The 23,232-nt window shown below is 31.6% G+C and overlaps 2 protein-coding genes across 8 annotated transcripts; one reads left to right on the top strand and one right to left on the bottom strand.

Annotated features, from left to right (window-relative positions):
• Nucleotides 1–6,318: 6,318 nt before the first annotated feature.
• On the top strand, nucleotides 6,319–12,985 carry Mh (DNA-dependent metalloprotease SPRTN). Of its 5 annotated transcripts, XM_076441865.1 has the most exons (6): nucleotides 6,319–6,591; nucleotides 6,680–6,977; nucleotides 7,294–7,454; nucleotides 7,570–7,678; nucleotides 8,403–8,522; nucleotides 8,802–12,985. In XM_076441865.1, exons 2-6 carry the CDS (start codon nucleotides 6,876–6,878, stop codon nucleotides 10,296–10,298), a joined length of 1,989 nt encoding a protein of 662 aa, XP_076297980.1. In that variant the 5' UTR covers nucleotides 6,319–6,591; nucleotides 6,680–6,875; the 3' UTR covers nucleotides 10,299–12,985. The 5 variants fall into 5 exon arrangements, with proteins under 5 accessions (XP_076297980.1, XP_076297988.1, XP_076298011.1 ...); XM_076441873.1 differs by lacking the exon at nucleotides 6,680–6,977 and having other exon boundaries at nucleotides 6,320–6,509; XM_076441896.1 differs by lacking the exon at nucleotides 6,680–6,977 and having other exon boundaries at nucleotides 6,330–6,581.
• Nucleotides 9,937–23,117, bottom strand: LOC143217303 (vitellogenin). 3 transcript variants are annotated; one of them, XM_076441435.1, is made up of 22 exons: nucleotides 22,348–23,117; nucleotides 21,525–21,760; nucleotides 20,914–21,162; nucleotides 20,348–20,506; nucleotides 20,117–20,259; nucleotides 19,849–19,996; nucleotides 18,684–18,868; nucleotides 18,278–18,597; nucleotides 18,015–18,190; nucleotides 17,143–17,360; nucleotides 16,414–16,633; nucleotides 16,118–16,319; nucleotides 15,808–16,024; nucleotides 15,583–15,740; nucleotides 15,340–15,482; nucleotides 14,425–14,558; nucleotides 14,206–14,332; nucleotides 13,947–14,129; nucleotides 13,395–13,724; nucleotides 13,064–13,319; nucleotides 12,667–12,946; nucleotides 9,937–11,115 (listed from the first exon to the last, which is right to left on the bottom strand). In XM_076441435.1, exons 1-22 carry the CDS (start codon nucleotides 22,358–22,360, stop codon nucleotides 10,944–10,946), a joined length of 4,269 nt encoding a protein of 1,422 aa, XP_076297550.1. In that variant the 5' UTR covers nucleotides 22,361–23,117; the 3' UTR covers nucleotides 9,937–10,943. The 3 variants fall into 3 exon arrangements, with proteins under 3 accessions (XP_076297550.1, XP_076297560.1, XP_076297564.1); XM_076441449.1 differs by lacking the exon at nucleotides 9,937–11,115 and having other exon boundaries at nucleotides 12,806–12,984; XM_076441445.1 differs by lacking the exons at nucleotides 19,849–19,996; nucleotides 20,117–20,259.
• Nucleotides 23,118–23,232: the final 115 nt, after the last annotated feature.

The following is a 23,232-nucleotide window of genomic DNA, read 5'->3' as shown; positions in this document are numbered from 1 at the left end:
AGTGAAGATACTTCCCTATTTATTGCACGTTAAATAAAGGGTAAAGGGAATAACACAGAACCGGCGAATTTTGTTTCGATAGTATCAGACTTGCTAACAAATTAAAATCATCAAGAAGAATTATTTTTTGATCAATGACACTTGAAGAGACTCGTTGAATCTTTGTTTTTGATTGGTAAAACGTTGCTTTTATAATTATTTTGTGTCGTTCCTTAATTTTACCTTGTGTTTTTGAAATGCATTTTCTTCTTCTTCTGGTGTATATTTATATGAAATATTATGGTTTTTGCACCCTTTGCACTCCGAATTGTTTTTCAATTTTGTTGCCAACAAATCCCTACTATTTTAACCGTTTTATTTGAAATTTATTATCAAAGGACAGTTCCTTGACTGCTACCTATTTTAAACGATTTTCTTTACCAATTATATTAAATATAGCTCTCAAACTTTCTCGTAATTTATATTTGTGGTACTTATATTTGTTTTTAACTAAAATATAAGACAAATAAATAAAGGAAGAATCAAATACATATAACAGGCCGTTTTATTTACATTTCTTTCTTTCTGTGATGACGAGCCACGCTCGACAAAGAGGTGTAAAAGGTTAATTAATATTTTTCTTATAAACATGAGGAGATTATTGAAATCAAAATAAACCTTTATATAAATCCTAGTATTCCTATTAAAATGTGGAATATGCTTATTTTACTACCTATCATATATATATATATATATATATATATCATACCTATCAGAGTTATATTTAATTAACACTAAACCTGATACCACCGGTCAAAATGACCAATTCCAGATACTTTATTTTACAATTATTGAAATAATAAAAATGATTCCATACGAGATTATTGTATAGATATCTTTAGTAGAGCACATATTACAATAGGAGCTGCACAGAGACTAAAATAAAATCAATCTTGTCATTTTGATAAGGGTACAAGTAACAGTTACTTTTAAGGCTCTCATTGTCAGTAAAATTGGAAATTTAAGTTTGTGCATTCTTTTCTTAGAGCTAAAGAGTGGATAATCGCTTGCGACAGAAGGGATTTAGAGAAATACTCTACAGAGCATGTATCAAAGCACTATAGATTGTGCGAAGAGCATTTTGAAGATAAGTACTTAATGAGAGGCAAAATAAGGAAGAACTTGACAAGTAACGCAGTACCAACTATATTTTTATGCGAAGAACAAACAGAGGTCCATAAAGGAACAATTGGACAAGAATTAATCATTTCAAGTAAGTTGTTATGCTCTACAATTTAATCTTCCTTTTTCTGTTAGTTATTATTAAGTCAATTAAGAGTCTGCATCAGAATTTTGTTGATTTATATTTGCTTTTGCAAATTACACATAGTTTGTAGACTATTATTGGTAAGCTACAGTATACCTCAGTATACAGTATACAGAACCTCGATAACTCAAATCTCAAGGGAAGAACTAAAATCTTCGAGTTATAGAGACAAATATTTTTCAGGTAGATATTTTTGGAACTATGTTGAAACTATACACTGTAGATCTTTTTTAAAATAATATCCTCAAGTCTTTTTTAGGACACAAACAAGTTAACAATTACAATTTTAACTGTAAAAAGTTAAAGCCTGAATACATATTATTGGATTGATGTAAAATAGAATGTTGGAATTGCTTCATTATTACCAATTATACAATTACCTAACAAGTGAAAATAAAAAGTGAAAACAAAAGTAACCATTCTGTATAATAAACCTTTTTTTGTTATTATTCTTTTTTATTACTTATAATTTAAGTGATGTGTTATAATTTTCGGAAATAGTTGGTAAAAATTCCCATTACTTTTGCATCGACTCAAGTCTAAGCTGCAAAAGACATTAATAGCAATTTATTTAGAATAGTAATTTGTTTTAGGGACACCACAGATGCCTAGTGTCCCCAATACTTATACCAGGAGTATTTTCAACATGCCAGGTAATTGTGCTATGTAAAGCATCCATTATTTATGCGTATAAAAATCAAAAAATTACATATATTTATTAGAAGAAATGTAACTTTTTCATTGTGAATCAATTATAAACACGAATCCTTAATTGTAGTTCCTATCGCGAAGACTGAAAGTCTTAACAATGTTACTTCAACATCGACGCAAACATCATGCCGTTTGACTGGAATCACTTTGAGGAAAAGAAAATTGGAAGACTTCTTTCGTATGTGTGATAAATATTTAAGTAGACCACTTTCGGACATTGTTAAAGTCCAAGCAATGTTAAAAGACAAGCAAGCCACTGGAAGAAGGTATTCCGCGGAATATAAGCAATTTGCTATGGCTCTGTATTTTCTAAGTCCGCGAGCATATTCATTTATGAATAAATTATTGTATCTTCCATCCAAGCGAACATTAGAATTAATGGCATCGAAACTAGTCTTGAAACCCGGATTGGAAAATACGTCTCTTTTTAAGGCTTTAGAAACTAAAGCTAAATTTATGTCCGATTTAGATAAGCATTGTGTCTTATGTATAGATGAAATGCCGTTAAAATCAAATTTATTTTATTGCACTAAACGCGACGAAGTTATTGGCTTCCATTGCACAAACATGAAAAGGACACTCTTAGCTCATAATGTTAATGTTTTCATGGTAAGAGGTATAGATTCTGATTGGAAACAGCCAATTACTTATTTTTTTGTACATTCTCAACTTTCTGCCGTGGAATTGCGAAGTAACGTACATAAATGTATAACTCTGTTACATCGGGCAGGATTGCATGTACACGCTCTCGTTACCAACACGAGTCCTAACTTCACACAACTGGCAAACCTTTTAGGAATAACGTCTGAGAATCAGAAATTTACAGTAGATAGTAGAAACATTTTTTACATATTTGATACTTGCGACTTGATTAAAGTTACAAGAAATAATTTGTTAGAAAATATTTTATCTCATAATGAGAAGAAAACGTCATGGTCATTCATTGGACAGTTCTATCAACAGGATAAAAAGCAGACTTATAGATGCGCGCCCAAACTTACAGATGCTCACATTAACCCTTCTAGCTTTGATAAAATAAAATTAAACTTGGCAACTCAAGTTTTAAGTCATACCGTAGCAGCTGGTATGAATACGTACATGAGTTTAGATGCGCTTTCAGAGGATGCTTGTTTTACTATAGAAGTTATATATCAATTCAATAAACTGTTTGATGTTCTAAATTCGGAAAAAAAGAACAATGACTGTAAATATAAAAACGTTTTTGAGGGTCTCGATTTTCAACTAGAATTTTTCAACGAAATGATCACTTTCCTTTCGGACTTATGTATCTTAGTTCCCGGAGGACATGATTTGACTTTATTTTCGAAATTTAGAAGTTGCTGGATCATTACTATCAAAGCAATTTGTCAGCTTTGGACAGTATTAAAAGCAGCAAATTTTAAATCGCTTAAAACTAGATACATTAATCAAGACTGTCTGAAAGACTTTTTTGAATCAATTCGAGAGAGGTGTAGCTGCATAAACCCTACACCTATTCAATTTGCAAAAAGTTTTAAATTCTTATTCTGTCAAAGTTATTTGTGTACAGATGGGATAGACTTTAAAGATGACTTCAATGGAATTTTTACTACTATCAGTAATTGTTCTAATGTTATGTCTCTTCATGTACCGGAATTGTCGGAAAATATAGCAGCAATTGATTTACCAGATAATGATTATAGGTATCTAAATTTCAGCGAGCAGAATGCTTTCAGTTACATTTGTGGATATTTGTTGAAAAAAGCTTTAATTATACATAAGTGCGACGTTTGCATTCAATTTCTAAAAGAATGCGAAGAACTAGATATAAACAATTTGTTAATTTATTTTAAGACGCATGACAGTAATGAGAGCGTTTATAAAGACTTAAGAGTTCCTAGCAAACAATTCGTACATTTTTTGTACACCTTAGAACAAATTTTCATGAAGATTTTTGAAGAAGTTATTATTGAACAAGGCATTTCCCATAATTATTTACAAAAAATGATACAGATTCCATTATATCATCCTTGTTCAAACTTTTCACAGTTGTATTTAGTTAAATTATTTATTAGACTAAGAATATTTTATTCTTTGAAATATGTCAATAAAGATTCGAGAATAAATAAAAGTAACTACAAGAAATACCGAAAGATTAAAATAATATCATACATATAACGATGGTGAGACAAATTTTCACCACTTCTTACTATTGCAATGTGTGCTTATAATTTACAATTTACAATGTATGTGTATGCTTATTATTTAATGTAATATATGTTTGTAACATAGTATGTACATATAGAATGTAATATGTATAATAGATTGTACGTATTATTGAATTGTGATTTCTGGGTGTAAGTGGTGTTTTTTTAGAAATAAAATAATAAAAACATGTGATTTACTCTCACAAATCACAATTACCAGCAACACATGGTTGTATATAATTCATCTAAGAATAGACAATATTGTAACATATGTAATAAAACATCATTTATTTACTATTTTCATATAACACGATGAAAGGAGTCATTCTTAAATAAAATCCTGTAGATAAAATTATGTCTGTTTCCTCACTGGACTCTCGGCTTTCCTATACACATACTATACTACATATATCTGTGCCGGGTCTATAAGCATATACATATGCGTATATGGTGGTATATGGTCTAAGGGTCGCAGTACTACGAAGTTAAAGTGTACCCACAGGGGAAAAGGAAATCGTCGCCGTATCTCTCATTCTACATTCTACATATATAAATATTTATGGAAACTGTAATTGTAATATATATTTTTTATTTTAGTACTCGTTCATTTTTACTTTACTCCTATTACTTTAAATAGTGCCAACTCATTTTGTCAATTATAACTTGGAGAAAGTTAAATTTTAATGTAGATGTTTATAATATGAAATTTGTATTTACTTTCTTGCAACTTACTTTATTAAAAAAAAAAAAAAATAGTAAGTATAAAATACTATACTTGTGAAAAGATATATTTGTATTGCTGTTTTGATGTTCCTTACAATTCTTTATGCAACAAGTTGCACCATTTTTCCAAATGTTTACGAAATAATACATAAATATACTTGTATACCTCGCCTCGCTTTTATATCGCTATCCATCATTTTGAATTATCTTGTGGGCACCAAATACTCCTTTATCTTGGAACACTGTTGATACTTATCGATAATTATCGGAATAATAGTATTACCAGGAATAAAATAGATTAGTAATTTTTCAAAAACATACTTGCTCCAATTTTATATATTATACATCAGAATCTACTAACCATGAGTTTTGTGATGAGAACATGAAAATTTAACATTGTCTTCTTCAATTTTATATGATTTGATAAATGTATTACAATGTAAAACAATTTGGAGTTTTGAATTAATGAAGTTTAAATTTGAATCGGAGATACCGGCAATGATATATCGACGTTATCATCATCGATATTTGAAGATCGATATATGTATACAAATGCCATCGATGCTTTGATAACCAGGCCTGCCGAGGGTAGATCCTACCTAGAGCTAAGAATTGGCTCGTTCCGAGCTGCGTTACGCTTCGAGTTGCTCAAGGTGGGATTAACTCGATTTTTGCCTGGGATTCTCCGCGCGTATTAGTAGCTATATTTTTGCCGTCTAATAGCGGAGGGCAATAGCCGAAGGCAAATTCAGGCAAATTGAAGGCAGCCGGCCGGCCGAAGCTGAATTTGTTTAAGAGGGCAGTACCGTCGCGTCGTATTGATGTGACCCTGCTTACCATCACTGGATCAGTGCATGATGGGATTGTTGGCGCTTTTCACGCGCATGCGCGACGACTCTAGCCTCAGTCAAGTACGAAGATCGGGTACCTTGGTCGCCCTGCTAATTTCCCGCCATATAATCTCCCAGTACTTTCTCCCCCAGTAGTACCCCACTTTCGGACGTAGACGTAGACACGGCCCTGACGAAACTCGCGCATGCGCGCGAAAAGCGCCAACAATCCCATCACTGCACTGGATTGAACCCACCGTAACTCGCGCATGCGCGGCAATTTCAGCCTCAGTAACGTAACTATTTCGATGAAATCGGGTAGTTTGAGCACCCCGCAGACTTTTATAATTGAAACTTATTCTTTATTTTGAGGATGGGATAGGGAAAGAGCATTGCAATAACTACGCAAAAGAATACATAATCGTCTCTCGTCCATCAGTCGTCCCGTCAATAACAGTGGTACATTCCCGCCAGAATAACTGCCTCAAGGCGTCAGGGCCCTGGCCTGCCCTGGCCGCTCGGCTGCGTCATTGTAGATACGCTACTGTCTTGGCCGCGCATGCGCGAGTTACGGTGAGTTCAATCTGGTTCAATCACATCCAATCACATCACTGCTTTCTGCTTTGGACACATTGGACAGCAGTGGATGGACAGCAGACAACACACACTGGACAACACACAACACTGTGATGTGATCGTGATTTCTGATAGAGGACTCTATTCAACTCTATTTCGATTTATATTTACAATATGGTACTCTGTGCTGCTCTGTGCCTTCGACTCTAACTTACTCTAGCTCTCTAATAGAATTGAATAGAATACAATGTAAACTCCAGTAAGCTCTAATATCTAAATAATTGTGGTATCAATGAATTTGAATTTGCAAAGTGTATTTACGTGATAAACGTTAATTTTTTTTCTAGTATTTGTTATATGATGTTAATAGCTGTGTGTGTTTATGTACTTAAAAAACTGGCACCTTGAAATAATAATATTTGAAATTTATATCAGTTTACACGTATGGTGAAATTACAATCAGGAAATCACTCTCACCGAGTATTAAAGATCTACTCGACGGATAGGATCTTATCCATTTCTAGCAATCTACATTTGTAAATAATGATAAAATCGCAAGAGTCTCGCGATTTCGATCTAGCCCGTGAGCTATATCATCAGGAGAATTGTTTCGGATTAACAGAAAATGCAATCTTACCAAGAGATGTAAATGCCTCTCCTTAAATAAATATGTACTTTCTGATATGTTGCAATAATTCAATGCTATCATATAATATTGTATTATTACTAAATAGACTGCGGATCTTTATCAGAGAACTTGACAAACCGAAGATGTCAATAGAGGATTTCACCTCTATTCAAATCAATCAAGGGAAGAAATAACATTCAATTTAGTTTCTATTTCTTACGATCGATGCAGGCAATTTTTATTTTGCATAAAGATCCACAGTCTAATTATTACCTACTAAATACTTAATATAATATCAACTTTTATTTTTATTATAAAACAAACTGTTTTCAGAAAGACAAAGAGAATTATAAACCACGGACGTTGATTGATCACACCTTAGAATTAATCGATCCAACTCCTAATATTTACACATTGTTTATGCAATTCAATGAGCACTTCTTCTGGAATGTATTATTGCCTGTAGAAGTTAAATGGAGCAGCAGGATGACAAGGTCTGTAACATTTATAAACTCTGATATTTCTTTACGTAATCAATTTAATGTAAGTTCTAATCATTTTATTTATTTATATGTTTAACTAATTTTATTATTTATTTCTAAACTATAGTTGTGCCGGAGTATGTACGTTTCATCCAAGAAGTAAACAATGCATAATTTCACTCAGTGCACCATTGTTAAAATTAAGACCACGAAAAGATCTTGTGGAAACTCTTTTGGTAAACTTTTATTACTATAAGATATCTAATGTTTTGTTAATATTATTATTATTATACACATTACTTGCCAGAAGTAGATAAAGATCTTGGTAATTGTTTAAATTACCCATTAATATTCTAATGCTCTCAAACAAACCCATAACTTTTTTGATATTGGTCTATATACGATTTGAACTTTTTTTGGGAAGCTAGAGCAATTAGTTTACTACGAGATGTAATAAGAAATTTTTTTAAAATTGCAATTGGTTGAAATTGTAAAGAAAATACTTTAGTATTTTAACTTTTAAGTTGCATTTTACAACTTTTTTACATGGGACTATATAGAAAATTTAAAAAATACGTTTTGTAGATCTGTGTCAATTGTATTGTTGCATTGTGAAAGTTTCATCAAAATCATTGGATGATGCTGGGAAAAAACGACAGACATTGAAAGATGTAAGAATCCTTAGATTTATTGCAGTTAGAGTGTTTTCTAAATTTTCCATATAAGCCTACATAATAAAGTTGCAAAAGTTTCAGTATTTTCTCTGCAATTCCGAAAACTTGCAATTTTTTCCAAAAATTTTTGTCACATTGTGTAGCAAACCAATTGTGTTGAACTTCTGAAAACAATTCAAATCGTATGATCAAATATCAAAAAAGTTTTTTCGTCTTTTTAAGAGTTTCCGAATATTAGTGGGAGTCACTGTAAATGTTTTGACAATATTTATCATTTCTATTGTAGCACGAAATGATTCATGGGTATTTATTTCTTACGAACAATAATCGTGATAGAGATGGACACGGGCCAGAGTTTTGTAAGCATATGAATAGAATTAATAATGCGGCTGGAACAAAAATAACTGTACGTATTCATTACGAATAAATAGAGATTGCGGATTCTTCAACAAAATAAATATTGTCTGCATCGATTGCAAGAAATAGGAACTAACTTGAATGTTTTACTTCTTCCCTTAATGATTTTAATAGAGGAGAAATGATATGTATATTAACATCTTCAAATTTTCCAACAATTTTGAATGCCATATACTCAATTTTACTATAAATGCATAAAGATCCGCAGTCTACAAATAAACAACCAACTAAATATTTTCAGAGTAACACAGAAAAACTTTTCTTACAGATATATCATAGTTTCCACAATGAAGTTAAACTCTATCAACAGCATTGGTGGAGATGCAACGGTCCTTGTCAGGAGAGGGCCCCGTATTTTGGAATAGTGCGTAGGGCCACGAATCGAGCACCTAGTCCAACTGATTATTGGTGGAAGAGACACCAGCAGACTTGCGGTGGCCGGTTTATTAAAACAAAAGAACCAGAGAACTTTAAAGCAAGAGTTTCCAAAAATAAAGACAAACCGATATCTGTTCCAAAAAGTAATAGTTCGCCAAACAATATACTTAATTGGATCACGAGACCTACTCTTACACCACCAGTTATATCTACTCCAAAATATGTCAAACCATCGTCAAATACTCCGAATTCTCCGAATGGATTGAAAAAACATGGAAACAGCACAAATAATGTTCAAGGTTGGGGTGTAAAAGGTCCATCTGGTTCAAATGCAACTCCCAAGACAAATAAAATACATTCAAATAATCAAAATTCAGTAGGCGGATTAAAGAAACTTGGAAACAGTACAAATAATGTTCATGGGTGGGGTACAGGGGGACCAAATAGTTCAAATGGTTCACCGAAAGTAACTTCAGTTTCTAATACGCCTAAATTTTCTTCTTCTGGGACTGTTGGTGGTTCTAATACAGGAAAAAGTAATCTGCTAGACAAATTTATTAACAGCAACGAATATCCTAAATCACGTGTGAATGTGAATACTAAGATGCCAGATAAAACAATCGGTACATTTGTCAATGGAAAGCCAGAAATACCAGTTAATAATCGTACATTTAAAGAAATAAAGCTTGTAGAGTGTCCAGCGTGTAGTAACTTTATATCGAAAGGTGATATAGATAAACATGTAGAAATGTGTTCAAGAACAACAGATAAACAACAACCAACTTGTAAAGCTAGTGCTGCTAAAATACAAACGAAAGATGGGGGGAACTCTTTGTTACCACAAAAAAGGAAAATTGATACGAATACGCCTCCAAATAAACAACCTAAGTTGGACAATTCAAGAATAACAAATTGCCCTGTGTGCAATCAAAGTTTTGCCCTTAATGACATTAATGACCATCTAGATAAATGTCTTTCAGAGACACATGTAAACGATAAAAATGCAACTAAAAGTGATAATGTGATTTGTATAAATAGCTCGTCTGACGAAGATTTATCTGCCTCGCTTATCGAGGAATCGAACACTTACTCTGTTTCAAAATCTCAGATAAACGAGATAACCAGAACTAATTCTTTCAAATGTTTAGTTTGTAATGCATTTATTCCTCCTGAGACATCTTTAAACGATCACCTAGAAGATTGTATCGGAAGCCTATTTAATGACGATTCAACAGTATTAATTGATTGTGATGACAATGAAACGTCGGACAAAGCTTCGGAAATATCAATTGACCAAACTGATAAATACCCCTGTCCTGTTTGCATGGAATTAATATTAGAGTCTTCTATGAATCAACATTTGGATGTATGTCTCACAAACACGTGAATGTAATAACATCTTTATTTTATATTTCGTTCAACGAGTTATCTCAATTTGTAATTTAGAAGAATATCAATCGCATTAAAAGTTTATTTAATTTTTTGAATACCCACTTTCCCACAGAAACCTGTAATAGATTACTTAAACATTTAATTAAAAATTATAATGTGATGCGGATCTTTGTGCATTTATATAGGAAAATTAAACATGTCAATATATGATTTCTCCTCTACTATTAAAATCATTGAGGGAAGAAATAACATTCAATTCGGTTTCTATTTCCTTGCAATCGATGCAGACAATTTTTATTTTGCATGAAGGTCCTGCACTGTCTAATAATGATATTTCTGTTTTGTGATATTGCGTGTTACCATTTACTTTTCATATATTTATTAAATAAAAACTATTCTATTTAGATATTTGATGTGGTTTTATTTTTAGTTTTATATACACCAATATCCATCTATAAAATCCCAAATACAGATACATTCTATTTATTGAAGATAAATTTTACTTTTTAGGTAGAAATAATGTTACAGTATACATTAATCGTGTTGATGTTGAACATGCGTGATGAAAGTTTACGAAAATGAAATAATTTTCATAGATGTTGTTTTAATTCTATCAAGTACTGGCTATAAATAAAACGTGTTATAATTTCTCGTATAAATGATCGATATCGGAAGATTGTGATGCGCATAAACCACAACTAAATTCTAGCAAATATGTTGGAAAGAACAAAAGAATTTGCTCTTGAGTCCAATGCAGATATAAATACAGATTGGGAACTATCATGTGAATGGTATTCTTATCCAATCTTACTCTGAAACATATAATAACCATATATACTGAAACATAATTCTTTAACACTAACCATACCGGGTACAAAATGTATCAGATATATATACATATATATATATATTGTTTTATAAAAATTACAAGACTGAATTTATTTAGATTTTCCACAATTTTTACAATAATACGTGCTTGAATAAAGAAATTTTTTCAATAATTTCTAATGTGGAAGGATCTTTATAATTTCAATAATTAAAAAATAAACAATGTGAAAGCAATCATTTGACCGGTCGGGGTACGGTTAGTGTTAAAATACACTAGTATTATAGATATACATATACAGTGACTCTCGCTAATATTCGGACGATACCTTTTTGAAGATTGGACCAAGAAGATTTGAATATTTTTGAGAAGTTAAAACAATTGGTTTGTTGCACGATAGTTGTCGGAATTGCAAAGAAAATATTAGACGTTGTATTTTGCAACTTTTTTATGTAGACTTATATATGGAAAATTTAGAAAATACTTAAAGATGGTAAAAATTGCAGATTTTCACGATTTTCGACCTCTCACTGCAATTTTAAGGATTCTTATATCTTTCGATATTTGTTGTTTTCTTCCTCAATGCATAGAATTGACACAGATCTATAAAATATATTTTCTAAATTTTCAATATAGGCCCACATAGCTATAATAGCTTCCCAAGTAGCTTCCCAAAAAGTTCAAATCGTATAAGACCAATATTAAAAAAGATATCGGTTTTTTGAGAGAATCCGAATATTAATGGGAGTCACTGTATGGTATATTTAAAAGAATCATGATTAGACAGCGGATCTTTATGCAAAATAAACATTTTCTACCTGAATTTTATACTTGAAATTTATTTTCTTTCTTAGTGTGGATTTATAGTGGAGCTGCGAGCATCGATGATAGCGGCCCGGTGAAAACAAACCAACATGCGTGACAACATTTCGACACTTAAGCGGCCCCTACACGGTCAATCCGGAATGACAGTCTGATTGAACAGTCAGACTGTCAATCCTGACTGTGATCCTGACTTCAATCAAAATAAATTCATGTAAATTTGCTCCGTGAGATGTCGGTAGCAAATTCTGATGATTATAAAAATTATTTTCGAATGGACGAAAACCTATTGAAGACTGTTAAATAGTTTCTCCTCCACTTCCTGTGATTGAAGCTCGGATTTCGGATTTCCAAATGTCTGGAAATCCGTCAGTCCATTTCATCAATCCGCCTTTTACGATCAATCCGAATGTCAATCTTCGACGTGACTGTCATTCCGATTGACCGTGTAGAGTCCGCTATACGAATGAAAAAGTACATATGTATTTTCTTTGTTTTTCTTTTTTTTCGCCGCACAGCTCACCTCGCTGCTCCACTATAAATCCACCCTTAATAACAGCAGCATTCTTAAATTCTTATAATGTTTTTACTGTTTTCAATTACACCTACTCATTTTTGTGATAAATGCATAAAATCCGCTGTCTAATCATGATAACTTGCTGTAAAATCAGTTATTTTATTGTCTTGAAAATTATATATTATAGTTAATCCTTACTTTTTGGAACCCAAAGTGTGGAACATATAGCTTTGCGGTAATGGAATGTATATTGTGTTATTATAGAGAGTTCCTCCGATTTCGTTAGGTATAATTCGTACAGTGTCCATTTCATCATAGACATTGACATTAACACCATACAGATCATTGCGCGATGTTATCGCATACATCGGATTTTCGTCGTAACACTGACCGAGTAACAAAACTTCATGTTTGTTTTGAAACGAATAATTCATATTGTAAATTGATCTTATAGTTTCCGGTGTTACAATACATGTGCCTAAATTTGGGAAGTGATTAAGTCAGTCAGGTAATGTACTGTAACCATAAATAGAATCAATTCTGCAGGTACGAATGAATGAACTATTTGTCTGTGAAGGAATGAATACTGACTTACCAAAAAATGCTTTCACGAACGACCAGTCCATGTATTTGTGAATTCTAGTTCTTGTTAAGAAAGTATCAATGAAATTGTAGTTATATTCGATAGCTACTTTATCATTGTTCAGTGATAATTCACCAATTTCCGAGTCCTTCGGAAATGTAGCGGTGACGTTAAACTCTTTCGACATAGAATCTGAACTACTGTTTCCACCGATTAAATCGTAAAACGCGCGGAATCGCCAGGCCAATTTCATTATGTTTTCTGGCATCTAATTGTACATATATATAATTACATAGTTATATATTGTTACAGTTTCGTTAAATAAATAAAGTTGTGAACTTACATTTTCATGTTGTGCAATAATTTGATATTTTCGCAAAGTAGATAATTCTCTTGAAGCTTCGTAACATGCATCGGTGAATGGCGTGAACTCTTTTCCGTTAAACTGTTCACGACACTCTTTATAAGGCCATTTAGCTTTTTTAGCTTCTTGTAGTTGATCCTCTGTGACTTCACCAAGTAAATTCAGCGTTACCGAAGATCCGGTACATTTACCTTTCGCCGTATCAGCAAGTCCCCAAGCAGCATTTAATACTACTTTAGCAGGTTCACTTGGTTTAATACTAATGAAGTTCCAATCCCAAGGTATCTCTTTTTCTGCTTCTAAACAGAACTGATACACGACACCATACAGTGACTCCCATTAATATTCGGACGCTCTCAAAAAACCCTTAACTTTTTTAATATTGGTCTATACGATTTGAACGGTTTTGGAAAGCTAGAGCAGTTAGTTTACTACACAGGACGTAAAAAGAAATTTTTTCAAAAATTGCAGTTGGTCGGAGTTCTAGAGAAAATACTAAAAAATTTGAATTATGCTCTACACACAATTTACCTTAAAAACTTTCTGCCCTGGTACAATTTTAGTTGCTTTGATCTTCATTACATCGGAAACCCAATTTGTAATTTCATACATTGCAGCTAAATTCCATTGTTGAAGAACTTGCGAAGATTCAACACTACGACGTGTTAAGGACAGCATATGATGATTTGGGCCTTTAATATATTCAAATCTCACCTTACAGAAAGTATCCAATATAAAATTTATATATCTTAGGCATATAAAATATATAAATAATAAATAAAAGACTAACTTGAGTTCGTTGCGTATCGATTGTACTAATGTAAGCTGCTAATCCACAACTACCTTTCGGTGGAACATACGTGTAGTAATCTAAGAAATGAAGTGCTGTTAAAGCAAACTGCAGGAATGGCCACATACTAAAATAGAGTTCAGAATTAAGATATAGTTTTAATAAAACATACGACTAATTTATTGTAATGTAATAAAATGTATTAAAAATTTGACATACGGATAATTAGCTTGATGCGAAGAAAATACGTCACGAATTAATTTCTCTCGCGATATTGAAGTTTCACAGTCAAATAGTTTTACGCATACTTGGCTCCCCAACTCTGCTAATTCAATTTGAAGCAACGGTACTTGCTGTGAAAAAGTAATGGGTGTAGCATGAGAAATTATTATTGTTTCAAGCGTTGTCTTGTACAAGATTGCCGTCGGTTCAGGGGCAATTAACGCTCTAATTCGTAAAACAGTAGTTCGTGTAATTTACATCCGTAAAACACAATTCAGTACAATTTCAAAGTTCGGGGTTCAGAGTATAAAAGTTCAAATTCAAAGTTCAAGTTCATAATTAAAGTTCAAAGTTCAAGTCGAAATTTAACACTGTTCGAAGGTTTGTAGCCGTCCATGGTTCAGAGAATGCTTTTGTAGAAAGTTCGTACTATTCTCGTCAAAGGATCTTGGAGTTCCAAGTTCTACTTTTCCTGCAATTCCCTACCAAAGCTCGGGAAGAGATAATTTCCTTGGTAGGGATAAACAGGAGACGAATCGCCAGTTCGGGTCGTAATCCAAAATTTGTGGAACGCCTCCTACTGACTCCGTGTTTCATTTTCTCACGAAAGCCTCGTAAGACGCTGCACAAACACCCCTTGTTTCAAGGATCTTCCCCCAAAACTGGTGTCACCTTTCCGCTGAGTGTGGGCCTGCGATGCGTCAATTGTCATCGACTGGGGTACGACTGGTCTGTTTTCCTGATACGAAACAAGGCACTTAACTTTCAACCGTACCCAAGTCTGTAACGAATTCTAAGGGCACCAAGCATGCCAATAAATAACTCGAAAATTACAATGTTCCACTCGATCGTAGCACAGGCCCAGATACTATGTCTAGACAATTATTGATAGAAAAAAAGTAATATACTTACTCCTGGTTTATACGTTGGTGATTTTCGAACTATATATAATTGGCTGCAGTTGGGACAAATTTTCAGTAACTTTGATTTAACATTTGCTCCTCTTATACTGGTAGCCGTCCTAACATGAACTGTAAGGCCCATTTTAACATGTTCTACGGTAGTAATTAGAAGATAAGATTATTTTTTTCCTACAGAATATTAGAAATCCTATTTGAAAATCAAATTAAAAAATTAAATCAATACGCTTAGTACCTCCTGGAGTATTGTATGAAATAAAAGGACGATCTTCGAAGCCAAGCGTAATATTGACTGGCACATACACATGGATAGAATGAGCTCTTTCCGCACTATGCCATACATCAATTAAAGGATTATAATTTTCAATTATTTCTGATCTATGAATAGATGTACTGAAAATAATAAATTAATAAGATAGAATATTTAATAAACATATATTTTTATATGCATATTACTCACCGTAGTATCACATGATTATTACGACCGCTTGCGACGTATGTAAAGTTTCCTCTCATAGAAAACAATGATGTAGTGGTTACCGCGAGTCTAGCGTGTACCCCTAGATCTGTGACTTGCACCGATTCTATTGATACTGGTACATTAATACGTTGTTGATTAATATGAAATTCTACATTTTGATACATGTGATACATTTTGCTAGGTAAAGATGACAAATCTAAAAGTATAATACATATAATTAACATATATAGAAAAAATTATAAATATAGTACATACATCAATTTTAGCAGAAAATGTCTATAAACTTTACATTTAAATCCAGTGATAATATTTGATTCATTTAAATGAAGGCATAAAACTGTTTTCTCTTGAATACGAGCAATTACTTCTAAATGTACAGGACCGCTTTCCTTCTGATTTATTTTGAACTGTTTTAATATATCCTTCACTTGTGATGGACCATCGAGATATGTTGATAATGATTGCAAAAGACCTTCACCTTTTATATACAACTGCACAATTAAGTTAATTTAGTTATTAGTATAATTTTAAAAAAATTCACAGACAACAGTATGATTCTTTTAAATTCTTAAAATTATTACTTACCGATAAATGATTTACATTAATTGCACTGCCATAAGTATTGAGGGTCATGTATAATATTTCAGGTATGTTGGTCAAAGGATTAGCAATGACAATACCATTTATCATTGCACCAAATTTTCTGTATGCATCTTGATAATCAAATAAATAATTACCGGTAATTAAATACTGATCTTTTTGCGATCGGTGAAGTACTCTCGTAAACTGTGCAGCTATTCCACCTCTGTAATTATTATCGCAAACAAAATTACTAAATAATATAAAACTACTAATAGTGTTAGATTGTTCCAAATAGACTGCAGATCTTTATGCATTTATGAAGAGAGTTGGTTGGATGAAATATAAAACAATAAAAGTCTGAAAAATTTTAAGAATATTGTAATGTTGTTTTTAATGTAACGAAGTCGTTAAGGGGTTGAAATCAATTTTCATTTTATTCCTGGTACCCACAATAAATGCAGAACATTTTTATTCTGCATAAAGATCTAGTCCCAAAAATTCATTTCATATAATAATATGCAAGCTCAATGTTGTTAAGCAATAACATGAGCACGTAGAATAGAGTGGTCAATTGTTTGTTAACGTTTGTTTTATTTCTCAAAGGTTATTTACACGCAACATTTTCTTACCTAAGACCTATACTGATTTCACATTGTACGCTTTTCGTTAAAAACGAAACGAACTTTTGGGACCACCTAATATAATAAATCTAGAAATTCTACATCTACTTACATATGAACAAAACAAGGATACGTTGTTCGCTCCATAGATTTTAAAGTGGTATAAAAATAATTGTACAAATGTTGATTGGGTTCAGTTTGCATATACCAGTATAACGATATCAATCTGCTTGGTGTAGGGGACGAAACAATTAACAACGTTAATGCAGCTACTCTCATTTCTAAATGTTCAGTTCCATTTATTAATATTGGCCAGTACACTCGATAAATCTGTAAATGAGGAATCGAAATGTTCAACACGTACTTACGCATATAAGAGCTAGCTAGACGAGGAAACTCTTCGAAAAAGGAAATCGGTACTGGCTAGAAGAGGGAAAAGGAAATGTTTGTTGTGCATGTCACAGATAGATACAATAAGGCATCTATAACTAGAAGACTGCTATAAAGTAGAGGGCAGTGAACTAATTGTAAGAGAGGAGAAAATAGTAGAGGGTAGACCAGGAGAGGGAGGATAGAAGCTAAGCGCAGAGGAGTCAGAAATGAGCAATAGACAAATACGGGAGGGAATGTGTAATTTAGAGTGTAAATGAACATAAAAATGGATATAGAGCAGAATTTTAAATTTAAGTAAAAAAATTCAGTGAAATTTTCTTATAAAGATTTAATTTTAAAATTGAGGAAAATTTTTGATTAAAGTGGAAAATTAATAGAAGTTGTAACGAAGAGAAATAGAAGCGTTGCGTACAGTAGTTAAAGTGTAGTCAAACGTATGTATGTGTGCGGTATGGAAATGAATGAGTGAAAAAGTAAATTTGTAAAGCCAAGTCTATTTTTGGGCTGCGAAGCGGAAATAAATAAATTATATACCTACTTATGCATATTGTATATCGTATACTGTAAGGAAAATGTAAGGAAAATACTTACAACATCAGGTCTTAACGGAGCTGTTGGAAGGGACGCCCAGGCGGCGAGAACTCGAAAATGTCGTGATTCTGCATTATTACCGCTCGCAATAGGTTCTAAAAATTCAACTACTCTTCCTAATTGTACATTAGCTAATCCCTCCAGCCAGATCATTTTCTTCTCGTATTCCTGTGTCTCTATGAATTATTTATTAAAATAATAAAAGCAGAATGCATCAAACATAGAGAATTTACCAAATTATTTCGATATTGCCGATTTTATACCTGTAAACTTATCCAAGTAGAGACGCACATAGTCATCTAATACTTCATATGGACAATGTAACAAACATGTTTTATAAATCAATGTTCCATATGCGAGAATTGCAGTATTTTGAACTTCAGTAGAAATCTTTTCAGGCGGATTTAAAAGTATTTGAAGATTTGATAGTAATTGAACATCAGGTTTTCGAATATGAAATGGTAATTGAGTAAGAAGTTGAATTGCAGACATGTCCGATACTTTTGCATCTTGAATTAGTTCCATAATATATAGCGCAGCTTCTTTTGTTCCAACTTGGGGAAGAGCTTCGAGGAACATGTTCCTACAGTATTATAAATATAAATGAATGAAACAATGCAAATTAAGCAAGAGATATTAAAACCATAAAAACAATATGATAATCAATACCGGATTGTCTCTTCCTTGTAACTTGTCCCTGAGATTTTATTGTAGGCAGTGCGTAGATCAGCAACATTCAACATCTCCAGATAATAAAGTAAAACAGAAATTGTAGTGTTATGTAAATTATCAGTTTCCGTGTCCAAACCCGGATTTTCGAGTCTTTGACTCAATCGATCTAATAAAGTCCCTATCTACAATGTACATTAATTAGTGTTACATGGTATACATACAGTAACGGACAAAAGTTTAAGACCGCTCTAAAGAAGACGATAACTCTTTTAATATTGTACTACACGATTTGAACTTTTTTGGGAAGCTAGAGCAGTTAGTTTACTAAAGAATGTGAAAAGAAATTTTTTCAAAAATTGCAATTGATCGGAATTGTTGAAAAAATACTAAAAGTTGAATTTTTAACTTTTTTATGTGGACCTATATTGAAAATTTTAAAAATACGTTTTGTGTAGATCTGTGCCAATTAAACATATTCTAAAAATTTCGTCAAAATCGGTCGACGTTGCAATAAGCTACAAAGTTTAAAGATGGTAAAAATTGCAGATTTTTAAGATTTTCGGCAATAAATCGTGAAAATCTGCAATTTTTACCATCTTTAAACTTTGTAGTTTGTAGCTTATTGCAACGTCGACCGATTTTGACGAAATTTTCAGAATATGTTTAATTGACACAGATCTACAAAACGTATTTTTTAAATTTTCAATATAGGCCCACATAAAAAAGTTAAAAATTCAACTTTTAGTATTTTTTCAACAATTCCGATCAATTGCAATTTTTGAAAAGATTTCTTTTCACATCCTTTAGTAAACTAACTGCTCTAGCTTCCCCAAAAAGTTCAAATCGTATATGTAGTACAATATTAAAAAAGTTATCGTCTTCTTTAGAGCGGTCTTAAACTTTTGTCCGCTACTGTATATTTCGCAGACCTTTATGCATTTATGGTTTATAAAAATTTTCAAAAAATCCTTGGATTTGGTACGATTTTTATTTATTTTGGACCTACAAATGTTATTGCCAATGAAAATAGGATTTTATTTGACACCACTTTCTTAAGATTTGTCTAGAAAAATTGAAAATTACATAAACATCCGCAGTCTACTTATATATAATAATCGGGTACAATAATTCTTTGGAGTGAATTAAATTAAAAGGAACTTACAGATTTAAAAATAGTCATTTTATCAGGAGTACCTCTACCCTGAGTAAGATCAAGTTCTGGAAGTTCATGTTGTAGACCCGTCAAGTATAAGTCTCGAGTGGGTATTTTATTTACTGTATCTTCTACTGAAATTAACTTGAAAATTTGTCTACATAACAAAAAATAAATGTTTAAATACAGGCTTTTGGGTACATGAGTTTAGCGCAGTTGGAAAAGCAAAGAACAATATTTAAAAATAGTTCTTTTCGAGTAAAAAATTGTAAATAACCTTGTGAAATGAAACTGAGCTTCTCCAAAACTTTGGAAAGGTTGAACGTATATGCCTCCAGACGCATTAATAAATAAAATTTCGTTTATGGTCCCATTTACCTTAACTTTGTACAACCTTTCGCTGGATTTTAATATTGGATTCTAAGATTGTGTAAAATCTATTTTATTCAATTATTTTATAAAACAATAGGTTTAGGTTTTGTATGTCGATGAATGTTTGTATACATACTTGATCACCGTTGGGACATAACATTTTAGGAACGTTAGACCAGGTGCGATGAGGATGACCAATACATGTTCGAGGGTCTACAAATTTTCTTATTACCCATTCATTCTCTTCTTGAGTATTAGTAATACATTCGCTCTCACATTGGCCATAATGATTTTTCTAAAATATATGTATAGACAGTTATAATAATATTTTCAATGAACATACATTTTCTGTTTACAACACTTTCTTCTACTTTAAAGTCTATTTATATTAATTGCAAATTACATCATTATTTTAAGATCTCTTAGATGAGGAAATTAGATTATACTAGCCAAAAAAAAGTTTGAACATTAAGTCTGAAAAGTTTTACAAAATAGTTAGAAGAACATTTTCCGCTGAATAATGTATATTAATATAATAATATATGTTATTATTATATACACAATTCTGTTATATTGTCATAAAAACGCAGTAAAGATTAATTTTCTATAGATTTTTACAATTAAAATGTGCCAAACTCCGTCAACAAACCAAGTCCTAAGTCTAACGAAACTTTCTACCAGCAGTGTCAACATAATACTTACCTCAGTGGAACGAAAGGCTGTATTATTCTCTAAATTAAGAAGATCTAATTGAAAAATTCCAGCTATACTCCTTTTTATATTTATAGACCAGGGGGAGCTAGTAGCTTCTGTACTAAAATTTTCAATAAGACCATTCCCGTATGTAATTTGAAATGGTTTCAGAAGTTCTGCTACATCATCGGTAATATCTTGATAATTTTCTTTTTCTTGTGTATTACCATTCGATACAGTCATCTTCAATGATTCCAACTAATTAAAAAAATTAATATGTATTATGAAATATATCATTTTAATAGAATTAACAATGGCTGCATATATTATTCGAAACTTAATATATCGCAAATAACAAATATATTTAGCTTTTCATTTGAAATTTTTGAATAGCTGTATAACTAGATTGTGAATCTTTATGCATTTATGGAGAAATTGTTTGAGTGAAATATAATAAAACAGTAAATTTCAGGATATTGCAACGTTCTTTTGAATGTAACAAAGGCAGTAAGGGATCAAATCAATTTTTATTTTATTCCTGCTTCCCACAATCAATGCAGCATATTTTTATATTGCATAAAGCTCCGCAGTCCACTTATAACTCATTTATACATATATACCTGTATAGTATTTATATTTTGTTCTGCTTGAATTAAAAGTTTTCCATGAAATCCCCATGAAGACGATGCTTGATTCGGCAGTAAAACACCAGAACTTGATAATGCTGTATAAGAATAGGTATACTCTTTTCCTGATTGAAACAAAGTGTCTACCACATTGTTGTTGCACCATACAAGGAGAACAAATATAGCTCCCCCCAGTTTATGTATTAGTACTTGTAGCATATCATTGCTATCTGTAAGAGAATTTTTCTTAATTAATAATATGTGGATACAGTATTCCTTTATTATTCGTACTAACAATAAGCTGCGGATGTTTATACAATTTACAATTTTTGTAGACGCACTTTACGCGAAACTTGAATCAAATAAACTATTATTTTCAGTGGTAGCAGCCTTTTTAGATCTGAAATAAATTAAAATCGTACTAAATTCTGTCATATTTTATATCGCAACATTTTTTTGAAAAAATTTTCAGAAGCCATAATTGCATAAAGATCCACAGTCTACTCATTACTCTATTATTCATCCAAACTATATTATTCACAACAGAATAATTTTATAAATTCATATAATTTTATAATAGAGATCAAATATTCGTGTGTATATAGCATAATTATAAAAATTACATTAAAAATTTTAAATAATTTTTATGTACAGCTGTAAATATATATTTCTCGTAATATCAAATATTATGTTAAAATAATAATAGTCTTAAATAATATAGTAGTAAGATGTATATATATATATATATATATAAGTTGTATTGCGTAATTTTAAAAATATTTCTTTGTAATTATGAATAAAAATGTTTAATCTGTACCTGTAAACTTCATGGTGTGCAGCAGTAGCTCAACAAAAGTAAACTAAGATCATAAGAGTCAAGAGATGATGACCCTTACCGTCTCTATCTCTGTGACCCATGAACATACTTCTTCATTCGTGTGAGTAAAGCTTATCTCCTCTCTAAATTATCTTAAATCGTATAAATTAGCCTAATATACGCTCTTTCTGTATATTTTTATGTTATGTACGAACCATAACTGAGATTCCTCTTTTTTAATATTATAATTAGACAGTGGATTATACGGCAAAAATGAGTATAGGTGTAATTTGAAACAACAAGACCTATAGAAAAATTTAAAAATACTGTTGTACTATTTGCAACCTATTAAACATATTAGGAAAGAAAATAAATTTCTATTTTGTTTCAATTCAGGCAGAAATTGTTTATTTTGCATAAGACCTGCTGTCTAATTATAATGTATTATGTATAAATTCTATTTATCGTCAATAAACAATTCCAGGAAAAATTATATATACATATATATACATATATATACATATATAATTTTTAAATAAAAATTCTGTTTATAAAGTTCAATAATACGATCTTACTCATAATAAAGAAGTACTAAATAGGTTTAAAGTGCACCCTCCTATAATTGAAATTCAAAGAAAGTAAGGCAAATAATGTTTTAACACTTGAAATAAATTTACAATATATGATTACCATATTATCAGATGACTTGGTAAAAATAAATATCATTGTCCATGCAACTATCGCTACTACTTACAAATAAAATTTAACTTGTGTATTAGTTGTACAATACAAAGACATTTGAAGCAAAGCAATTGTTTAGACTTGAGTGGCAATGTAAATGGAACCAAATTCATTACAAAATTATTAAATTTATTTTCCCAAGAT

The sequence above is a fragment of the Lasioglossum baleicum genome, chromosome 2 (assembly GCF_051020765.1).
Source record: "Lasioglossum baleicum chromosome 2, iyLasBale1, whole genome shotgun sequence".
Classification (NCBI taxonomy): Eukaryota; Metazoa; Arthropoda; class Insecta; order Hymenoptera; family Halictidae; genus Lasioglossum; species Lasioglossum baleicum.
This window is presented reverse-complemented; position numbering and strand designations above follow the sequence as displayed.